At 48.4% G+C, this 23,577-nt stretch overlaps 1 protein-coding gene across 3 annotated transcripts in view; it reads right to left on the bottom strand.

The window, feature by feature from the left end:
* The window catches only part of SLC17A8 (solute carrier family 17 member 8), a 56,174-nt gene extending 34,314 nt beyond the window's left edge, over positions 1-21,860 (bottom strand). For 2 of the 3 annotated variants that reach the window (XM_038558784.1, XM_038558785.1), the window contains exon 1: positions 10,257-10,526. In XM_038558784.1, the coding sequence (XP_038414712.1) occupies positions 10,257-10,357 (101 nt within the window). In that variant the 5' untranslated portion in view covers positions 10,358-10,526. Of the gene's footprint in view, positions 1-10,256; positions 10,527-21,693 lie in introns of those variants that run through there. The other variant, XM_038558786.1, reaches the window with a different exon arrangement.
* Between the last annotated feature and the right edge of the window lie 1,717 nt (positions 21,861-23,577).

Below are 23,577 nucleotides of genomic sequence, written 5' to 3'. Positions count from 1 at the left end.
CGTAACCTTGCCATCTGCCTTCTGTTATTTTTTGGCCCTTGACCCAGACACTGTGGACAACCCAGTAGAGGAAAGAATTTAAGAGAATGGACTCTGGAATGAGAGAGGCTGAGTGCTATCTCTCCCATGTGGAAGCTCCATGACTTTGGCCAAGCCACTTGACCTCTCTAAGCAGCAATATGCTAGTATTAGCTTGCCAGGGCTGCCATAACAAAATACCACACAGTGAGTGGCTCAAACAACATAACTTTACTTTTTCACAATTCTGGAGGCCAGAACTCCAAGATCAAGGTGTTGGCAGGATTGGTTCCTTCTGAGCCCTCTCTCCTTGGCCTATAGATGGCCGTCATCAAAACCATAATAGACTCTTAATCATAGCAAACAAACTGAGGGTCACTGGAGGGGAGGGCGGTGGAGGGATGGGGTAACTGGGTGATGGGCATTAAGGAGGGCATGTGATGGAATGAGCACTGGGTGTTACATAAGACTGATGAATCACTGACCTCTACCTCTGAAACCAATAATAATATACTATATGTTAATTAATTGAATTTAATTTTAAAATTTTGGGGGCAGCCCCGGTGGCACAGTGGTTTAGCGCCACCTGCCGCCCAGGGTGTGATCCTGGAGACCTGGGATGGAGTCCCACGTCCGGCTCCCTGCGTGGAGCCTGCTTCTCCCTCTGCCTGTGTCTCTGCCTCTCTCTCTGTGTTTCTCATGAATAGATTAATAAAATCTTTTTTTTTTAATTTTTAAAGATGGCTGTCTTCACAACACCTTCCCTCAGCATATTTCTGTGTCCAAATTTCCTTCTTTTATAATAACACCTGTCATTTGGGTTAGCATCCACCTTAAAGACCACATTTTAACTTAATCGCCTCTTTTTTGTTGCTTATTTGATTAATTTTTATATTCTTTTATTTTTTGTTTAATCTCTGCATTCTTTTATTTTTTATTAACTTTTTAATTTTAATTCCAGTATAGTTAACATATGGTGTTATTATATTAGTTTCAGGTGTACCATATAGTGATTCAACAATTCTGTACATCACCCAGTGCCCATCGTGTTAACTGTACGCCTTAATCTCCATCATCTATTTCACGTACCTGCCTACCCTCTCTGGTAAACATCAGTTTGTTTTCTATAGTTGAGAGTCTCTCTGTTTTTCAATTACCTCCTTAAAGAACCTATCTCCAAATACAGTCATATTCTGAGGCACTGGTGGTTAGCATGTCAACATCTGAATTTGGGGCAACACAATTCAGTTATATAACAACCCCCATCTCTAAAATGGGCTGATTGGGCACCTGGGTGGCTCAGTTGGTTAAGCACCTGCCTTTGGCTCTGGTCATGATCCCGGGGTCCTGGTCCCATGTTGGGCTCCCTGCTCAGCGGTGAGTTTGGTTCTCCCTCGACTCCTCCCCTCATTCATACTCTCTCTCTCAATCTCTCCCTCAAATGAATAAATAAAATCATTTTGTAAAAAATTTTAAAATGGACCAATAATCATAGCTATCTCATAATGTTGTTTTAATGATTAAATGATATGACGCATGTAAATTATTTAGCACAGTGCTTGGTACCTAAAAGAGCTTTTTATTGCTAAATGGTAAATAGTACTATTATTACTATTAATACAATGGTTACAAGTCATAAACTCAGCATCTCTCTGTAATCATGCAGAAGTTTGGATGAAGAGTAATACAGACTAACGTTTTCAGGCACCAAGGAGCCTCAGAGAGCTTAATTAAAGTCGGCCTACAACAGTGTGCTCTGAATGCACCCCGCCTTGGGCCTGAAGACTGCCTTCCCTCAGGCTGCCCCCCACAAGCACTGAGCACAGCAGGGGTGGAAGGCAGGCCCTTTCCTGCAAGAGGCAACTGGCCTTGCAAAACCTCCCAGTACTGGGGTGCAGTCTGCGGCTTTTCCTCCCAAAACCTTCCTGCCCTTTCTCCTACACAGATAGCAGTGACGTCCAAACACTCTCCCCTCGGCTCGTTCCCTGTCTGCTCTCAATAAATCTCTTGGGCACGTGTTCCTGTCTTCTTAGAGGACCTGAACCAGCACAAGCACCTGTGTGTGCATGATGCTGTCAGAGACACCCTGTTTCCAGAGGAAGGGCACGACTGTATGGGAGGCAGAGAGAGAGATTAGTGGGATCTAGGGGAAGATAGGCCCCAAGGAAGGCGTGTGTGGGCTCCCCAGGTAGCAGGCCCTATAGCTATGGGACCTTGAACCACCCTCCCTCGAGCTGGAGATGGGATGTGGGGAGCGATGGAGAGGAGGGCTGGGCGCTCCGCCCCAGTTTCCCTTGCCTAAAGTGCTTGCAGAGTCAGCCTACTTCAAGCCACCAGACCCGCACAGACATGGATCCACCACCAGAGGGAGGGACCTCCTGAGGTGTTGCTGTGTCCCTCGCACACCCTGGTTATGGCAGGGGGGGACCCACATCAACTAAAAGCTCCTTTCAACCAGGCTGGGCCCTCAGGGACAGATTGGGTTTGTTTTGTTTTGTTTTGTTTTGTTTTGTTTTGTTTTTAAGACTTTATTTATTTGAGAGAGAGAATGAGAGAGCACAAGCAGGGAAAGAGGGAGAAGCAGGCTCCCCACTGAGCCGGGAGCTCCATGCGGCCTCGATCCCAGGATCCCTGGACCGTGACCTGAGCGGAAGGCAGACGCTCAACACCTGAGCCCCCCAGGCGCCCCCGATTTCTACCTCTTTTTTTTTTTTTTTTTTTTTTTTTTTAAGCAGTATACTAGAGTAACATTTCTCGTGTAGCCCAGCTCAAAGAGGAAGGTTTTTCAACCACGTTGGGCGTGAGACCCAAGAGGCCAGGCTCGGCCAGGCTCCACCAGGCTCGGGGAAGCCCGGCTTGAGGCCTCCGAGGCGCCGAGCGGCCCTCGCGGCGCCCCAGGTCCTCGCGCAGTGGCGGGTCCCAGAGCAGCCTCCCCACCAGGGAGGGGCGGTTCGCAGACGCCGGGTCGGGCGACAGCGTCCCTGGTGGCGCCTGAGGACCGGGCACCTTCCACGCCCTAGTCCTTGGCTTTCACCAGCGCGGTAGGTGTTGAGTGAATGCGGGCCCCTCCGAGAAGGTGCGCGTGGTGAGCGAGGGAGGCGGGAGAGTCTCGCCTCATCTTCAGCCTCGTCTTCAGCTCCGCGCGGCGGGGAGCGGGGGCGCGGCCGACCCCTACCGGCTGGAGGGGCCCTGCTGGAGCCGCGCTGCACGCCCCGCCGCGGGGCGCCCGCCAGGCACTGCCCGGAGCAAGTGTGTTTGCTTGTTCCTTTGTTTTTCTAAAGAGGGTTGGGGTCCTCTGGAGGAGAAGAAACTCTTTCTTAAGAAGTAGCGGCTGGGGATCCCTGGGTGTCGCAGCGGTTTGGCGCCTGCCTTTGGCCCAGGGCGCGATCCTGGAGACCCGGGATCGAATCCCACGTCGGGCTCCCGGTGCATGGAGCCTGCTTCTCCCTCTGCCTGTGTCTCTGCCTCTCTCTCTCTCTCTCTCTCTCTCTCTCTGTGACTATCATAAATAAATGAAAATTAAAAAAAAAAAAAAGAAGTAGCGGCTGCAACCGCTGGATCCGGGGTGCTGCTGTTTGCCTGCGGCCGCCACTTCTCCAAACCCGGGGAGCTGCCGTCTTGGGCTGCGGCCCTTCCACCCGGGGAAGTACGAGCCCACCTCGCACTAACGGCCGGGCGCCCGGCTGCGGAAGCTGCGGCTGGCCGTCAGCACCACTTGCAGCCCCGTGGGCCCAGGAACCAGGGCACGGTCCGTGTGGTTTTACCAGCGGCCGGCGCACCCGCAAGCGCGGCGCACTCATCAGTCCAGGGCTTTTTCAAACCCACTCACCTGCTGCTTACGGTATTTATTACGGGTGACCTGTGTCCCTGCTGCCTCCACCCTCAATTCTCACGCTGAAGCCTCAAGCCCCAGGACCTCAGCGTGTGTTAGGACAAAGGCCCTTAAAGAGGCCACAGAGGGAGGTCAGAGGAGTGGGCCCTGATGCAGGAAGGCCAGTGTCCTTGTAAGAAGAAACCTGGACACACAGACATCAGGACGGCACGTCCGCAGACGGACACAGCGAGGAGGTGGCCAGCCTGCAAGCCACCGGGACAGGCCTTCAGGGCATGTCGGACTTGGAGTCTCCAGACCCGTGAGAAAATAAATGTCGGGATCCCTGGGTGGCGCAGCGGTTTGGCGCCTGCCTTTGGCCCAGGGCGCGATCCCGGAGACCCGGGATCGAATCCCACGTCGGGCTCCCGGTGCATGGAGCCTGCTTCTCCCTCTGCCTGTGTCTCTGCCTCTCTCTCTCTGTGTGTGTGACTATCATAAGAAGGAAAGAAAAGAAAGAAAGAAAGAAAGAAAGAAAGAAAGAAAGAAAGAAAGAAAGAAAGAAAGAAAGAAAGAAAGAAAGAAAGAAAGAAAGAAAGGAAAGAAAGAAAAAAAGAAAAGAAATGTCTGCCAAGTGGCCCGGTCTCTGGCACCTGGTTATGGCTTCTGACTTCCCTTCCAGAAGAGTCCCCTTTACTCCAGAATGGTTTTTACGCCATCATTGAGTGGCGTCTCTACAGGAAGAAGCAAGGGAACTGAAGGATACGGACCACCTTCCACACAGGTGCTGCGAGAGGCACATATTTACACACAGATAATCTCTCTTCACCCTCAGAACAGTCTTGAGAGGTAGGATTTACCCCTCTCTTCAGCTTGGGGGACTCAGTACATATCAACAACCTGCCCAAGAGCCACCTAGCTACAGCCCACATTTGATGTCGAGCCTGCTCCTGCCCGTGCGCCACAGGACCCAACCAGAAGGCACCTTCCAAATATCAGGTGCTCCACCTAGGCAGACATTTTCAAAGGTTCTGGAGAAGGAAAATTGAAGAAGGACTGAGGGAACAGATGTGCCCTAGAATCAGACAGTCCTGCATCAGATGCTCAGTCTGGCATTTATTAGCTGCGTAATGACGTAAAGTATATAAATAAGGCTCTTCACATCATTCCTAGCACTTGATAAATAATCAATACATGGTAACTTTTAAAGAAGGGGGGTTACTTAAAATCTGACTCCTAGAGGGTTTGGGGATTTAAGATACAATCTCATCAGTGCAGCTCTCAAGACCTCAAATTCAAAAAGATCTCAATAAAACCCAACTCCTACCCTATCAATCCTGGGATACTATCTATATTTTTTTTGTAATTTTTAAAACCAGTATCTCCTCTTCCAGTAGGCTATATGATAAGTTCAAAGTCAGGAACCAAGTATCCCAGCACCTAGCACAGTCACACCGATTTTGAAGTGTTAACCTGTTTTTATTTTCCTCCTGGTGACTCTATCCTTTCCTGTCCCCTCATTCAAGCAGAGTCAATGCTTATCACCTCATTAGGGAATGATAAGGTGGACAATGAGAAAAAAATAAAAGAAAATAAAAATATTTGGTCTCTGTGACTTTTTTTATCCCAAAAACCTGAGCTACAGGTGACAAACTGACAGCTCAAAGGCCAGTCGGGCCCACAGACATGTCTTGTCTGTATGGTTTGGTGCACACGTGTGTGTGTGTGTGTGTGTGTGTGTGTGTGTGGTTTTTTAGAATTTGGATTGATTTCCAGAGTTTAAAAATCAGGAGAGTGCTTCCAAATAAAAATAAAAAGATATGTTCAGGTCCTAACCTCTGATAGCTGTAAATATGACTTGGTTGGACACCGAATTAGGAAAAAAATAATGCAAGGGGCACATGACACAGGGTTTAACATCCTGGCAAAGGCCAAAAAAAGCCTTTTAATGGGCTATTCATGTGGCCCTCAGAAGCTCAAAGTAGGGACGCCAAGAGGAGCCTGACAACCTCTCTTTTAAAAAAAAAAATAATAATTGTGTACTGATTTCTAATCATTATTGCATTGTGGGCAGAGATTAGCCACTACGGTGTTTAAAAAAAAAAAATGACTCAAGCGTTTCTGGTGGGTGGGTAATTGAGCAGAGCCCATCACTGAAGGAGATCGGACTGTCCCTGACTTTTGCCTTTCACCTTGACCTTGAGGGACTTCCCGCTCTGAATAAGAAGCTAAAGGTGGGGACCTGGAGGAGTCAGGTCATGATTTAATCAGCATGTCCAATGTTGTTCCTCTTGCCTCTCATACTCATGTCAAGGGCAGGATAACCAAGGCTGTAAGAATATTCTTCTTTGGGTTCAGGGGCTCGCTTCCTCTCCCCGCCTTCACTGTCCAATAAACCTAAAGTAAAGGCCTATTTCATTGTTTTAGTAACTGTTATAACGGACCATTTGGATGAATTCCTGAGGATTAGGTTGGCTCTCTTCTACTCCTCTAGCTAAGATGTTGAGGTCCGTGATCTGGAATACAAAAATTCATGACACACTTTCAACATTAACCATTGAGAATCATTCAGTAAGTAGGTGTCCCTTTAACTTTTTCCATTTTTCAAGAAAGATGCCAGACCTGTTATGGCAGATCATAGGAAAAAAGGATCAATAGGCTCAAAGAAAGTAGACACGCTCTGTAGATTTACTAGATGGGGCGGATCACCCCATGGGCTAAGTGCACCCTCGGGCAGCCTGAGGGACCACAGGCCCTTCACAGGGCAGCAGGAGCAGGACAGCCTGTCCCCCCACAGGCCTCACACGGTGGCAGGAGCTGCCAGAGCCAGAGGGCGGACTGGGCGGCTGGGGAGGTGGTGGGCAGCACTTTAAGGTCAAGGACAAGGGCAAGCAGGTCACAGTGGCATTTGGAGAACCTGACTGAGAGGAGCTGCCAGACGTGAGGCTGAGCACCGAGCAGGGACAAGAGTGGGACACGCAGGGACCCCTTCAGGGTGCTCGTGGACACGCAGCACAGAGCACCCCTCCGCAGCTGATGTATACAGCAGGCCCAGCTGGTGGATGGTGGTCACCCTCTGCTCTCCCCAGGCGGTTCCGGGGCACTGGCTGTGCAGGAACTGGGGGACAGACATAGAGGCGGTGCGGGGTGTTCCTCACCAAGCCTCTTACCCCCAGCCCCACGTCCAATGCCCGGCCCTATCCTCAAGGGGCCCACTCGGCTCTTGGGGGCAAATTGTGTATGTCACACTCCTTGCACCCAGAAAGGGTAGCACTTCATCCCACCTGGGGCTGCCTCACTGCCCCCTCCCTGTGTGAGTCAGCCTTGCCCCCCATGGCTCGCACTATCCCGATGAGCAACACCAAAGACCGAGACACTCAATTCATGGCAAAACAGGTACAGCAGGAGACACACAATGACAGAACCCATGGGTCCTGCCTTAGGCTGCCCCGTGGAGAAGCTGGTGGCCCGGGGGACCTAGGGGACTCCATGGTGGAGGGTCCACCTTCCACTCAGGGCATGACCCTGGAGTCCCGGGATCAAGTCCCACATCGAGCTCCCCACAGGGAGCCTGCTTCTCCCTCTGCATGTGTCTCTGATCCTCTCTCTGCATCTCTCATGAATAAATAAATAAAATCTTTTAAAATTTTTTTAAAAATTTAAAAATAAATAAAAATAAAATGGTAACTACAACAGTCCCCACCCCATAGGGCTTAATAGAATTAAGTGTGTTTGCGGTGCCTAGAACAGATAACGTGTGCCAGTGTGATTTGATGACCCTATGGTGTCGTGTAAGTTGAACAAACCTGCGTGCCAATTTCTAGATAGCAACTTCCTGATGTAATGCCTTCTGCATCAGATGTCCCATTAGTAGACTATCCATGAGAATAGTCTTGCTTCCTACACCTCTGAACTATTGCTGTACTTTTAGCCGATTAAATTGTTCAGCTGCTTTTTTTTTTTTTAATCAATGACCCTTCTCCAGGAATGATGCCTGACCGTCATCAGCCCCAAGCGCTAACTTCAGATGTTTCTTATGCACTTGTCACTCCCCCGACCACGAGGAGCCCTCAATACTTAAAAAGCACCCCAACAGAAGGGCCTGGGTGGCTCATTCCGTTAGGCATCCAGCTCCTGGTTTCCACTAAGGTCAGGATCTCAGGGTCATGAGACTGAGCCCCATGTTGGGTTCCACATGAAGCTGGGAGCCTGCTTGAGATTCTCTCTCTCACTCCTTTCCCTCCCCCTCTGCACCTCTCCCCCACCTCATACACACGCCAATGCTGTCTCTCAAATAAATAATTTTGTGACCAAAGCACCCCAAGAATTCCGTTTAGATGTTTTTGGTAAAAAAAAAAAAATCAGCAAGGGGAGGGACTGTTCATTACAGACCTGGCCCTGAGTGAGGCACTTTATGTATAAAAATCTTACAGACAAGGTGAATACCAAGCATGCGGCAGACTTGGTCTCGCTAGAGGAGCCCTAATTCTGGAGCTCGGCTCGAAGACCCCCAGAGCTTAGGGTCAACTTGGATTGCTGGTTAACTATGCCTTTTTTTTTTTTAAACCTTCCTCTGCCAATAATTTCCTTCTAGGATCACTGAAAGAAGGGGTTTGAGTTTGGCTTTGTTTTTTCCCAAGTCGTCTACCATTAAGACACATGCATTTAGTGTCTTCTGCATCTCAAGCTCTGTTAGCGATTTTTCTATTGTGTTGGGATTTACTTCCAAGGAAAGCATTCAGAATCTTAAACACATAGCTCAGTTTTGGGTTGAGGTCGTACAACTTGGAAATCACACATTTGGTCATATGTCAAAGCAAACCCATCTGGCAAACAAAAGATTATCTTTGAGTGGGTCATCTAATCACACATCACAAAACTGGCTCTTAGGATAAGTCTCTTACCAAAGACAGTGACTCCATTTCAAAAAAGCAAGTCCACCTAATGTCGGAAAGAAAATTTCTAAGTGCTTCCTTGTCAAATATGATATAAACTAAGGCACAGAGTTTGGTGATTATAAAGGTGATTATGGTCAACTATAGTCCAAAGTCATGGTTTTTGTTCTTGACTTTGTCAGAGTCCTTTGTCATCATATCTGAATATGCCAATCAGACCATCGTGGTGTCCTTTTTTGTTTTTAATCAAATGAACGCCACCACAGGAAGATGGACATTCCCCAGGGAGTGCGCAACACAAAACCCAAACATTCTTAAAAGAAAAGGTCATTATCATCATTTCCTATGTTTGGCTGGTTTGTCCTGCTGTCAACTAGGTTTTTATCCATACATGATAATTCAGTGTAGGTCTAATTGAAATCTTTGTGTTTTTAGCTTTTACATTAATGAAGGGCCGAACCCAGTTCTCTTACTATGAAAGCTCATCAAGAGTGATACAGTGGAAATTTGACCCCGAAAGGAGCCCCTATGTTGGAAAACCCCAAAGAATGGAATGAATCTCTGTGTGCCAAGAAATAGTCCTCTGCAGGCTAAAGTTTTTTAATGTAAGGGATAACATATAAAAGTTCAAAGCCATTTTCATTCATCAGGATTAGTAATAGTCATTCAAATATATAAAAATATTACCAAGAGTATTTTTCACATTTATCTACATCAGAGGGTTTAAAGAAGTCATCTTACCTTGTACGTAAGGACTGCTTATTAATTCATCTCTAAAACCTAGAAAGGCTATGTCTATTTTAAAAAATCACAAATTAAAATGTCATAGCAATTCATTCATTTATGGCAAACCCTCCTTCCAATAATAATGTATTTTACTTTTAAAAAAGATTTATTTTTTGGTTTGGACAAAAACATTCACTTTAATGATAATACATAATATCTTCCCACTATAGCCATGTAAAGTTTTTTTTTTACCTAAATATAAATTTTTAAAGATACTTTCTTCAAACCATTGTGTAACTATTCTTTTCTTTCAAAACCACACAGTCAGCAACCACTGTATATAGTTTATAGAGCAAACCAAACACATATATCTAATTTTCACTTAGAGTGAAACATTAAGTATTATTTCAACTAAAAGCATAGCCATGTATCAGGGGTTCCTGATTTTGTCATTAGTACTGAATTAACAGGGACTATTTTCTTCCTCTGTCTTTTCTTATTCAAAGCCAAACACACAATATGCAGTATCACCATCTCCAGTAAGTACTAATACTGCTGTATAAGCACAGTGCCTGTCTTGCTATTTTCCTAATTCAACCCTATACTTTCGATGGATCTTTGTTCTTTCTTCCAGACACAGTGTATTGGAGCTGAAGGGGCTCCAGCAGCCGTGTAATCTGACCTACCCTCTCTTTTAGAAAAAAAAAAAAAAAAATGTGGCTTTTAAAATATGAAACAAAGTCTTTCAAACATTGGTGATACGAAACTACTCAGAAATAAACCTTAAGTTTGCATTCAAACTTTACCTTTGTAAAATCCCCAAGGAATCTCCCACGGCGTTCTTCACTCCTTCCTTTCCAGGTTTCAGGATTTTTTCCTTGAAGGTATCAAATGCTTTAAAAGGCATTTTGAAAAGGTGAGAGGGCCCTCCAGGAGCTGGTCAAGTCTCAGAAACTGTCATCCTTTCTCATCTGCAGCCTGGGGACCGCTCTGCCTTCCTCCTCGATGAGCACCCCGAAGTCAGATCTCATGAAGGTAACTGCTTAAATCAGTGAGGAGCCCAGAGCCAGCCCAGATCTTCCTAGAGGAGCCGACCCACCCTCCTTTAAGCCACCGCCCCCCCTCCCCCGCCCCCCAGAGGCCAAGGAGCGCGCACTGGGAGTTCGCGCCGGGAGCCCGGGCTCAGCAGCAGCCTGTGGCTCCGGCGCCGCAGCCACGCTCAGGCTCGGCCGCCCGGCTCCCTGCCTGGGGCGCAGCTGGAGAGGCCGCGGTTCCAGCCCCCGGCGTCCTGAGCCCCGCAGCAGCCTCCGCGGCCTCTCCCCAGCCTCCCCTGCTGCCTCTGGCCGCACCCCCTCCCGCCTCCCTCGGCCCAGCCCCGCTCTCCCGGAGCGATCCTTTCCCAGGGGACGCTGTACAAACCACCCGGCACCTGCCCCTCGGCCCTGGGGCTTGGCCACTGGGGCTGCTAACGGGCTGTCCGCAGCAGACCCCCCGGGGCAGGGGGTGGGGGGGTGCGAGAAGCATTCTCCCCTCCAGGCTTCGCTGAGGTCTAGCCTTAGTGACAGGCTTCCGGCCACACTCTGCCTCGTACGCCCTCAGGGGAGCCAGGAAACAGGTTTCTAACCGCCCACCAGTGTGCATGTGGGCCCTGGGGGAACACTAGCCCTCGGGGGAGGGGGGGCTGCCTGCCAGAGGCAAGGAAAGGAGGTGGGGCTCCTGAACAGCGCAGATGCCCAGGTGCCCTCGGGAGCACTATGATGGCACCAGAGCTCCTGAACAGAGAAGATGCCCAGGTGCTCTTGGGAGCACCCTGACTGACGGTCCCCGAGCTCCTGAACAGCGCAGATGCCCAGGTGCCCTCGGGAGCACCCTCCCTGATGGTCTCTCCTGGACAGAGCAGGACTGATAAGGTGCCCTTGGGGACTAATGGTCCCCAAGCTCCAGAACAGGGAAAATGCATGGGAGCCCGCGGGAGCACTCTCACTGACGGTCCCCCAGCTCCTGAACACAGCAGATGCCCAGGTGCTCTCGGGAGCACCCTCACTGATGGCACCAGAGCTCCTGAACAGAGCAGATGCTCAGGGACCCTCGGGAGCACCCTCCCTGATGGCACCCCAGCTCCAGAACAGGGCAGATGCTCAGGAGCCCTTGAGAGCACCCTGACTGACGGTACCTGAGCGGCCCGAGGACCCGCTTGGATCTCTTCACTGGTCCTCATCGTCCTGAAGTAAAATCCAAGTTCTTCATTATTATCTCCTGGGGCTCAGAAGGCCCTCCGTGGAACCTGGCCATGTTTCTCATCACTCTGCTCCTTCCTCGAGCTCCATCGCACCTCTGGGATTTGCTCAGGTTTGTACCCTCTTGCTCGCTAACCCTCTACACCCTTCATCTCGAAAATATCAGGGGATTCCTAACCCCCCCCCCCAGACATCCGTTCCTCTGCTGACCCTCCCAGACAGGGTGCTCCTCCTCCATGCCTCCGAATCACCTGCCCAGTGCCCCAGGAGGCCCCGGCACCCAGGGGCGACGATGCTGCAGGGAAGAAACAGCTTCTGTCCACAAGGCTCCAGCGCCCCAGCCTCGCAGGCTTCGCGGGCCTGATGAGTCCTGCGCTTTAGGCTCTCAGGTTCCCCCCCAAGTCTCATCCACAGGACTGATCACGGCCATCTGCCAGCTGCAGGCCTGTCCTCCAAGATTTGAACTAAATTATCCAAATCCGAACTGGATCCTCGGTAGAGTGAAGACCACCGCCGATAACAACTATTATCATGATCATAGCCGATATCCTATCGAGCTCCATGGCCCAAATTGAGCACACTTCGTGTATTACCACAATCTTCCCAACACTGCTTTGTGATTGGTGACTCATTGTTTTTTTCAATTTCACTAACAGGAAACTGAGGCAGAGATGTTGGACTTGCCAGGTGTCAGATCCAGACAGCCTCGCTCCGGGGGTTCTCACCTGCCTTTTTATCTCTCTCCTCTCCCTTTCTATCTCTATCCACCCCCTCTGCACTGCCTCCTCTGACTTTACTGAGGAATATTTTGTATATTCTAGAGGTCACCCTTCCAAGCAGACGTGATTTTTAGTAAATTTACCAAGTTGTGCAATAATGGCGGGTATTGTGTGCTGAAGCTAAATCACCAAGCAGATAGAACATAACATGTCTATCGCCCCCAAAACACCCTCTAGAGTCCGTGTTAATTCCCATCTCCCAATCCCACCCCCAGCCCCAGGGTACCATCAATCTTCTTTCCCTACATGTGGTTTTGTCTTCTCTGGACACTTCATATAAATGGGATCATTCAATATATGCTCTCCTGTGTCTGACTTCCTTCACTTAGTATAAAATTTTGAGGTTTGTTCACATCACAGCTCACATCAGTAGTTTGTTCCTTCTTTTTTTTCTTCTCTGTGGAATATTTCAATACATAGACTTACCACATGATGTCTATCCATTGACCCGTTGATGGACATTTAGGTTATTTCCGATCTCTAGTTATTATGCATAAAACGGTCAAGAATCTGCCCACGCCAAGTCTTTGCATGGATGTATCTCTTCATTTCCCTTGGGGAAACACCAGGAGTGAAATTGCTGGGTCATATTTTCAGTATATGTTTAACGTTTTAAGACACTGCAAAATTAAAGTGGCTGCGCGATTTTATATACCCCCAGCAGTCCATATGAGGGCTCCCGTTTCCGCCCACCCTCCTCAATGTCTGCCAACTTTTTAGTATGAACATTCTAAGTAGGTTTTTAAATGGTATCTCACGATCCCTGGGTGGCGCAGCGGTTTAGCGCCTGCCTTTGGCCCAGGGCGCGATCCTGGAGACCCGGGATCGAATCCCACGTCGGGCTCCCGGTGCATGGAGCCTGCTTCTCCCTCTGCCTGTGTCTCTGCCTCTCTCTCTCTCTCTCTCTCTGTGTGACTATCATAAATAAAAAATAAAAAGAAAAAAAAAGAAGTGGTGTCTCATTGTGGTTTTAATTTGCATTTCCCTGATGACTAATGACACTGACCACCTTTTCATGTGCTTATTTAGCCATTTTTATCTCTTTTTTGGTGAAATTTCTATTCAGGTATTTTAAACATTTTTTTAAATGAGATTCTGGTCTTGTTATTGAAACGTACATGTTTTCAACCCTTTTCAGATGATGCGTTTTGCAAATATTTTCTCTTGGCCTGCCATTTGTCTTTTCATTTTCTTCATGCTATATTTTGAAGCCCAAAAATGTTTGATTTTGATCAAGTCCAATTTCAGTTTTTTCTTTTACACACTGTGCTTCTGTTCAAACTTCAAAATAATCTTTGGCTAATGTAAAGTCTTGAAGATTTTCTCTTTTTTTCCTCTACAGGTTTTATTGTTTCAGCTCTTCTATTTAAGTCCATGATAATTCTGAGTTCATATTTATATATGGAGTGAGGTACACATTGAAATTCATCATCATTTCCTGTGTGGATATCCAGTTGTCCCAGCACAGTTTGTTAGAAAGGCTATCCTGGATTAATTGCCTTGGCACCTTGTCATCAAAAAATCAGTTGAACATAAAGATTTATTTCTAGACTGCCAATTCTTTCTATTGATCTTCATGTCTATCCTTAGGCCAGGACACACTGTCCTAACTGTGGCTTAATGGTAAGTTTTGAAATTGGGAAATAAAATTCCTCCAATTTTATTTTATTTTTTTAAATTTGTGTTTTGGCTATTCTAAGTCTTTTATATTTCCATATAAATTCTAGGAGTGGCTTGTCGGTTTCTGCAAAAATTCCTGCCAGCCCTGTGTTCCTCAAAGGATAATTTTTGGCCACCCACCTTGCCACCCACAAACCCCCAAAGGCTAAGGATGCTCAGACCACAGGACATTATGCATCTCATCACTCCACCTGTTTCCCAAAAAGCCCACTTGTTCATCAAAAGCGAATCTAATCACCATAGGATAAGCACACTGTCTTGCTATAGAAAGCATCCCCTAGTAGAACTTTGGGCCCACTTCTCAGTCTCCAGATGTTGTTGGGTTGCTCACATCTTAGGGCACACAGTGGAGGTGCTTCCAGACAAAGACCACATGAACCTCTTTCTGAAGGGTCACGGCTGGTGACAACACTAACCATTCCTGAAGAAGTGGCCTTCATATTGCTCACAAAACACACTTAAGTCTACAAAAGTCTCTTGGCGGTGATTGAGACGATTGATAATGGTAATAACTAACATTTGAGGAGTAGTTTCTGGGTGTCAGACTTTGAGCCCTCAACTAATGACTGTTTGAGGTAGGTATCATTATCATGCCCCCTACAGATGAGGAAACTGAGGCGCAGAGAGGTTAACTTGCTTAAGTGCACACAGCAAAGACACTGAACAGATGGGAGATGGACCCAGGCGGTCTGGCATCTGAGCCTGTCCTTTTAGCTCCCACACTAGGACTGTTGATACGAGACACAAGGAAACATAAAGCCAGACTTTTAAAGAATTGAGGCTCATTTTATGTATTGATCTGTTGTTTCTCTTGAAGGCCTATGAGGTGGCGGCCCTGTGGGGGCACAGCGAAAGGTTGAGATGTGCTATGGCTTTTGAAGAGACAAACCAACCAGAGGACGAGCCCGTGTATCGTAGTGAGTGCCCCGTATGGCGTTACGGGCAGGGTCACCTCCCTGGCTTGCTGACAGGGCGTGGGAGAGGCTTCCTAGGTGAGGGACACGGCAGTGCCACTTCTCAGGGGTGACACAGTGAGGTAAACAGGAGGGGAAAAATACGTGGGAACAGACTTACCAGGGAAAACACGCCACCTGAGGGAACCTGGGGTGGGCCCTGTGGTAGAACCAGGGCCGGAGTGGTGCTCTTGAGGTTTGCCCAATGAGCTGTTAAACATGGGGTCCCCATCTCCAGATGGCACAACATGGGGAGCGGAGGCCCCAAGGGCCAGGAAACTCTAGTTCCCACCTGCTTGGGGATGCACACACTGAAGGTTTGTTAGAACAGATTCCAGCCATCACCATGCATTAGATGACTTCCTAGCCTCCTGAACCAAAAAAGTCTCCTCCCTTGGAGAAAATATTAACTAAGACATCTTTAGAAACACTTGTCCCCGGGGGCACCGGGGGGGGGGGGGTTGCTCAGTGGGTTAAGCGTCTGCCTTCGGCTCAGGTCATGATCCCGGGGTCCTGGGATCGGGTCCCTGCTCAGCAGAGAGCCTGCTTCTCCCTCTCCCCACTGCTGATGCTCTCTCTCATTCTTTTTCTCAAATAAATAAAATCTATTTAAAAAAAAAAAAAAGAAGAAGAAGAAAAGAAAAAGAAAAAGAAAGAAAAGAAATCCTCATCCAGACCACGGCATCCTGCATTGTGGGGGAACATCATCGCTTGCACGGCGATGGGCCTCCGCGTGCACTGCAGGCCCCACGTCCGCGCCCACTGCCGGAGGCCCGGGGCGGGCTCCTGGACCGCTCCGAGGCCTCAGATGCCAGAGTCGCCCGGTAACTTTACGCTGGCGCCGGAAGACCGCGGGTTGGCTTGCGGGCCCGGTGCGGCCACGCTCCCCCGCCGACCGCAGGCCCGGGTACACCGCCCGGCGCAGGGCGACGGAGCGGAACGAGGCTTCACGGGGTGAGCTGGTCTCTGCTTGTAAGGGCGCCCAGCTCCTGTGTCTGGACCCAGTGGTCCTTCTACCCTCGGGTTTCGTGAAACACCCGCACCACTATAAGCAAACTGACTTTCTGTAGCTAAAAACAGATTCTGCTCCTGGCTGATACAGCCTTTGACTCCTGCGAGGAGTTAAAACCCAAATCCTGTGCCTCCAGGACGGCCCGGCCCGCACCCTACCTGCAGGCCTGACCAGCCAGGGAAACGACAGGTAGGATGCTTGTCGCCAACAGTGAAAAGAGCAGAGCTCATGGGCTGGTTTTGAGCCAAGATATTCCAGCCTACGCTGGGGGGTTGAGAGGGACTAAGCAAACGAATCCCAAACACCCCAAAGATAATTATCCAAGAGCATAATCCCATCAAACCTGATCGAAGTGTTAGGTGGAGAATTTTACCCAGGCCTAGAGCTCATGACCAAATCACTCACCCTTTTGGATGAGAAACTTCATAAGGAAACAAAGGTAATGGAGAAAACCAATCATCCTGAGGCCCCTTCTCTCCTGAATTCTGTGCCAGCATTTCCAGCCAATTCCTTCCTCCACCCCAACTCTGCACAACTCCTACCTGTCTTCTAGCACATACGGAGACCTGCATAAAACTGTCCATTTTTTTTCTAGGACTTCTCTCAACCTTTTAAAATTTGAAATTCTGGGGCACCTGGGTGGCTCAGCAGTTGCGCATCTGCCTTCGGCCCAGGGCGTAATCCTGGAGCCCTGGGGACGGAGTCCCACATCGGGTTCCCTGCATGGAGCCTGCTTCTCCCTGCCTGTGTCTCTGCCTCTTTCTCTGTGTCGCTCATGAATAAACAAGTAAAAATTTTAAAAATAAATAAAATAAAATTTGGAATTCTGTTGTTGATGACTATCATTAGTACTAATCATAATGTATATGAAATGATCTTTTTTCAACACGCAGCCATGTTTACCGTTTATCTGTTTATTAACAGCCAAGGTTGGATGCATGCAAAGTAGTTTCCAGTATCTCGTCTGAGTCTCACAACCACCTTGTGGCACAAGGAGCAAAGAGCAAGACCCAACTTTGCCCAAGGTGACCTGACGGGTACAATGTGGAGGCCTGGGGGTGGATCCTTACACCCATTTCCTGAGTTTGTAACACCAAGGTCAGCAGGACACACTGAGATCCTATAATCCTACCACCGAGTGCTGGAGACTGCATTTAACAGGACTTAGGAAAGGTGTCCTCAAAATCTTTGTGCCTTTAAAGGCATCCCTGAGGGCCTCCTGGGGGGGCTCAGTGGGTTAGCATCTGCCTTGGGCCTGGGTCATGACCTGGGACCGAGCTGGGTCAGGCTCCCTGCTCAGCAGGTAGAGGGCTTCTTCCACTCTCCCTGCCCCTCTCCACCCCTGCTCATGTGCTCTCTCTCTCTCAAATAAAGAAAATCTTTAAAAATAAATAAATAGGGGAAAAAAAAACATCACTGAGCATCGAACTATAGGAAAGCCTGTGCAGCTACTGTGGAAATTTGAGAAATAAATAAAACTGGGTGCTGGTTTTTAAAATTACACACCAAGCTGTTGGCTTTCATTGAAAAGTTCCACTGAACGCCTGGGTGGCTCAGTGGTTGAGCGTCTGCCTTCGGCTCAGGGCATGGTCCTGGAGTCCCGGGATCGAGTCCTTCATCAGGCTCCCTGCATGGAGCCTGCTTCTCCCTCTGCTTGTGTCTCTGCCTCTCTCTCTCTGTATCTCTCATGAATAAATAAATAAATAAAATCTTAAGAAGAAAGAAAGAAAGAAAGAAAGAAAGAAAGAAAGAAAGAAAGAAAGAAAGAAAGAAAGAAAGAAAGAAAGAAAGAAAAGTTCCACTGAAAAGTAGGGCCAACGAGTAGTGTCAAGAGAAATCGACATAGAACACTGAAGTCCTATGTCCTAGGCCCTGGACCGAGGTCGCCACTACCCACCCTTCCAAGGTTAGCAGGAACCTTTCACCCATTTATACAGTAATCGCTTCCTCATATGTCTTTTCTGACGTATGAGTTGATATCAGTTTCCTGATACTGATGTATTCTCACCAAGTCAAAGGATAACGCACATACACAAAGTAGAACAACCAAAGAGATATTACCTCCATCTTACAAATAGGGAAACTGAGGCCGAAGCGCAAGAACTTGTCCGAAGTCATGGTTTGTGGTAGAGTCAGGATGTAAACCTTTCTGATTAGAAGTGTTCATTACACCGTGCTGCTGCTGAAGCATCAGGGCCATCAATAAAGCATTGTTCATTAGCCCTGTTCCATTTCAGCAGTGACTGGGCTACTAGAATTGAGTTAGCTTAGCTCTCCATTCCTGAATTTTAGGAATATAATTTTATGCCCATGTTATGTAAACTACATCTCCATAGACTTTGCAAGCATATAGAGATGCCCTGAAAACATATCAAATTCTATTTTTGGTTCACCATTGGAACTGCCTAAATATTAGGTTGTCATTAATTTTTCCCCCATGAAATGAAAAATTTAAAAGAAAGTCAAATAATCAAAATACAGACAGGAGGATGTCCACACAGCATGGAATAATTTCTAAGTGTTTCACATTTTTCACAGAATTTGTCCAGGACATGAATCTCTATTTCTTCTATTTATGAAGCACTTTTAACTTCATTCTCAACTGCTTCTTCCAGCCTTAACTACCTAGAGGACCAAGCTGGCCGGACTACCCTGCTTCACTGCGGAAGCTGACCACATGGAGAAGACCAACCACTTCCTTTGAGGTACTAAGCAGAATTGCACTAGAAATGGTTCCCTTATGTATATTCATCTTGGAGAAGCCCATTCCCCACAGGCTCCCTGATCAGACACTTAATTATCAACTCTCAAGTCCGTTTCCTGGCTACCAAGACCAGAGAATGGACTTTTCTTTGACATTGTGCTATTGCTGGATACTCTTGAGCATATATTGGTTCAGACTCAGTCTGATGTCCCCATTTGTTAGTAACTGGGGCAGATACTGGTTCATTTTGTCCCTCAAAACACTCTCATTCTGCTTCACACACAATGAAGAGTGACTTGAAGAAAAGGTTCAGTATCTTAGGTTGTGCCCAAGGCCAAAATATCCTAGGAGATCCGATAAATTAGGCAATGCAGTTAAATCATAACAAGGCCACCTGAACCTGTGAGCAGAAAGCAAGATCAGAGAGGATATTTTGAAGAACCTTTCACCACCTTCATGTTCAAGTGCAGGTGGAACCCAGAGTATCCAGATAACTTCCACATATGGAGCAGCTAACAGGGTTCATATTTGGGGCATGAAGACTCAAGATGAAACAAATCTACACATTTTGGGCACGTGTTTCCTGTGAAGTCCGATCCTTCTCATAAATTCAATACCAGAAATCAGATATTCTTATCAATCTATCACAGCCTGCTGTTATTCAAAAAAACAAAAACAAACCCGTACCTGCAATAGTGCGGCTGGAGTAGGCCATTAACTGGGGGACAGTGACACCTCCTGGTAGTTCATAGACTAAGTACATTTATGCTAGACCTATTTTTCCCCCTGGAAGACAGCCACTATTTTTTTTTTTTTTAATTTATGATAGTCACACAGAGAGAGAGAGAGAGAGAGGCAGAGATACAGGCAGAGGGAGAAGCAGGCCCCATGCACCGGGAGCCCGACGTGGGATTCGATCCCGGGTCTCCAGGATCGTGCCCTGGGCCAAAGGCAGGCGCTAAACCGCTGCACCACCCAGGAATCCCGACAGGCACTATTCTTAAGAAATCGATTTACTCATCTATTTGGTATACCTGTATTGTATCCATCGTGAATTCTTAAATTTCTGAAATGAATGAAACGTTAAGTTAGCTAGAAATAACATCATCGCTCACTTGGGTGCTCCTTGCCTTTTCATCCCACGGAGGGTTTTCAGTGGCTAGTATTAATTCTACGTTTCCTGGTGATCAAAGTCACTTAGCTAGACTTTTCTTAATTTAAGCACTTTCATATAATATTAAAATTAAAAAACAAAACAACTCTGTTCCCCTATCCCCCTCCACACTGTATACAGCCTAATCTGGGAAAATGCGACCCGTAAAAGTAATCATTTGATAGCATCAAAAACAATTTTAAAAAGGTACCATGGGGACGCCTGGGTGGCTCAATGGTTGAGTGTCTGCCTTCAGCTCAGGGCGTGATCCCAAGGTCCTGGGATCGAATCCCACATCAGGCTCCCTGCATGGAGCCCGCTTCTCCCTCTGCCTGTGTCTCTGCCCCTCTCTCTGTGTCTCTCATGAATAAATAAATAATCTTTAAAAAAGAAAAAAAAGGCACCATGCATGGCTGACCTCATGTCTCATCTCTAAGAAAGCCTTCCCATCTCCTCCTCTAGGCTGGGCTCGTCGATGTAGATCTGTCACATTATTGTCAAGTAACTGCGTACTCAGCCGCCTTTATAACCACAGTGCAAATTCCTTGAGGGCAAGGTCTGTATCTCATTACTTTGTCCCCAGAATCTCACTTTGCCAAACCTGTCGCCTATTTTTTGGCTTATTTTTTGAAGAATGTATTCAAACCATGCTCGGTGAGGTATCTGTTCTCTACTCAAACAAATTTTAGAGGCCTACATGCATCATAAGGAAGATTAGTATAGCTACTGAGCACCTACCATGTCCTCAAGCCTTGGCCAGGTATTTCTCACACTTTTATTTCATTTAATCCTAATAACCCTATAAACCATGATATTCATTTATGGCAGGGAAAACACACTGGGATCAGCTAGTGAAAGAGATGAGATTTAAATTCATTCATTCCATGTATTTCTTTATACACGTATTCCAAAATGAGAATTTCTAAGGAAATGACACAAACTGTAAAGAAAAAAAAAAAGAAATCAGAACAAAGGAGAAATAAGAATTTTTTAAAATCATATAGAGCCAGCAGGGAAGCACTGAAGGGTGCATCCTATTAACAGCCTATACACCAGCTATATGTGGACAGCAAGTGTGGCTAAACTTCCCAGCTGTGAACAGGTGGTTTGTTCCATTATTCACAGAGAGTAGCTTTTAAAGATAAGGGCAAACCTATTGCTTAGAAGCACATTTACTCCTGAACTGAAATGTGAAATTTCTCCTGCAGGTTCTCAAAGAAGCCCTTGCATGTAGGAGTGAGGCTGCGTCATCCCCGGCATGAATGTGTCACAATACTGTCCAGGTAAAGGGACTGGACATGTGGCCAAAGGTGCCTCAGACACGTCTCCTTAATTTCTAGAGAAATGAACTGATTACTCCATGTTTGGCCTGTTCCATGCACATTTCTCAAAAATGAGATTTCGAACATTTGGGCAGTATAGTTAAGGGTCACTCTCTGGGGCACAGGGGTTGTTGCTGATTAAGGGCAGGTGCATATACATTCACCTGTGCTGGGCGAGAGACAACATCCCTTCTGGAAAGAGAGCAGGCTCATGAGGATGCCACTTCAGGGGGAGGCCTGTCCACCTCTTCATAAAAGTGATCTCAAGAGTCCCTACTGTTAGAGACAGGATTTTCTTACAAACAAGTTTGGGTCTGCTTCAACATATGGAATGTATAAATCACGCCACCTCCATAATCATGAGATGCTATCATTTTAGCTTGAACCTTTCGAAAACGCTTACCCCAAGCACCCCCAGCCATCCGTGGCTCCAAAGCCTGTACGCCCGCTGCCCTCCGACGTTCAAACTGCAGACATTAACGCCTCCGTCTCGCTCACTCATTCGGTGGAGTCAAACGCCCACTCTCCCGGAGACCCCGCCGCCAACGGGGGAACATACACCAGGAGAAGGGAAAAGGTAAGAGTGGAGCGGCCTCGCTGGGGTATGGGCCAAGCCATACCTACGGTGAGCTCACCTGAAAAGGCTTCGAGGGAGGAAGGTTCTTTTTTTTTTTTTTTAATATATTTATTTATTCATGATAGGCACAGAGAGAGAGAGAGAGAGAGAGAGAGAGAGAGCAGAGACACAGGCAGAGGGAGAAGCAGGCTCCATGCAGGGAGCCCGACGCGGGACTCGATTCCGGGACTCCAGGATCATGCCCCGGGGCTTAAGGCGGCGCTAAACCGCTGAGCCACCCAGGGATCCCCCGGCAGGAAGGTTCTGATACAGGCGAGGGGGCTCTGATCAACGCCATCAATCGGCTCTGCCAGCAGCAGAATAGAGACCCGATGGCCCCATTTTTAAGTGGCTTAGTAACAACAGAGTCGTCAAATCATGAAGTCGTACACCTGCAACTAATGTGACATTGTGTCGACTTTAGAGTTCAATTTAAAAAAAAAAAAAGTTTAATAGTATTTTAAAATATTAAAATAAAATGGTGGAGACTCAGGAGTCTGTCCACTGAGGGTGATGTCTGGGGAGGACCCACACCGGGTATGTGATGAGAAATTTTACTAAAATCACTGTTACCTCGGAGAAGGTGGCTAATTCGGGGGATAACAGAGGACTCTAACCTTAAGAGTTCAGAGGTATCAGCTGCAGGGGGATAAAAGCAGCTACTACATTGAGGTTGAGAGAAAGTGTCAAGGATTAAGGGACTGAGGACTAAGAGAGGCTCCACCCAAGCGGAGGCGGCGGTTTCCACAGGAACTTCCTGGGGGGGGGGGGGTCCCGGGAGCGGGAGCAGCCCCCCCGGAGGTGCAGCAAAGGGAGGAGGCTGGGATGGAGGTCGGGTGGGAGGCTGAGCGGGAGCCGGGACGGAGGTCGGGACGGAGGTCGGGACGGAGGTCGGGAGGGAGGCCGGGACGGAGGTCGGGACGGAGGTCGGGAGGGAGGCCGGGACGGAGGTCGGGAGGGAGGCCGGGACGGAGGTCGGGACGGAGGTCGGGAGGGAGGCCGGGACGGAGGTCGAGTGGGAGGCTGAGCGGGAGCCGGGACGGAGGTCGGGTGGGAAGCCAGGACAGAGGCCGGGTGGGAGGCCGGGATGGAGGTCGGGAGGGAGACCGGGAAGGAGGTCGGGTGGGAGGCCAGGACGGAGGCGGGGAGAGAGGCCGGGCCGGCAGGCAGGTGCAGAGGCGGCTCTCCCGCGGGCTGCTGAGCTCCCCAGGCCCAAGGCAGGCGGCGCACCTGCAGCCAGAACAGGCGTCCTCTCGCGGCTCCGGCCTCGCAGCGCCACTCAGGGCCCTGACGTCCCACCGCGCGGCCAGAGACGAGTTCAGAGGCCGGCGGCAGCCCCGAGGGCAGGGCAGAGCCCAAAGGGACGGATGTGGAGCTGGGCCACGTAGGTCACTGCCCCAGCTCGCCGTGCACGCCTGCCCCGGTGACCCTGCCGCTCCCGGCCACACGTGCCACTCAGTACCTGAGACGTGACGTGTGAAGTGTACACTGGAGCTCAAGAACTACGTGCAAACCGAAATGTTAAATATCTCATTAAATTTTATATATTTTATTTTAAATATTCTATTTATTTATTGACAGCTCACGCAAGCAGGGACGTGGCCGGGGGAGGGAGGGGGAAAGGCAGGCTCCCCGCCGAGCAGAGAGCCCTCGGTGGGCTCCATCCCAGGA

The sequence above is a fragment of the Canis lupus genome, chromosome 15 (assembly GCF_011100685.1).
Source record: "Canis lupus familiaris isolate Mischka breed German Shepherd chromosome 15, alternate assembly UU_Cfam_GSD_1.0, whole genome shotgun sequence".
NCBI lineage: Eukaryota > Metazoa > Chordata > Mammalia > Carnivora > Canidae > Canis > Canis lupus.
This window is presented reverse-complemented; position numbering and strand designations above follow the sequence as displayed.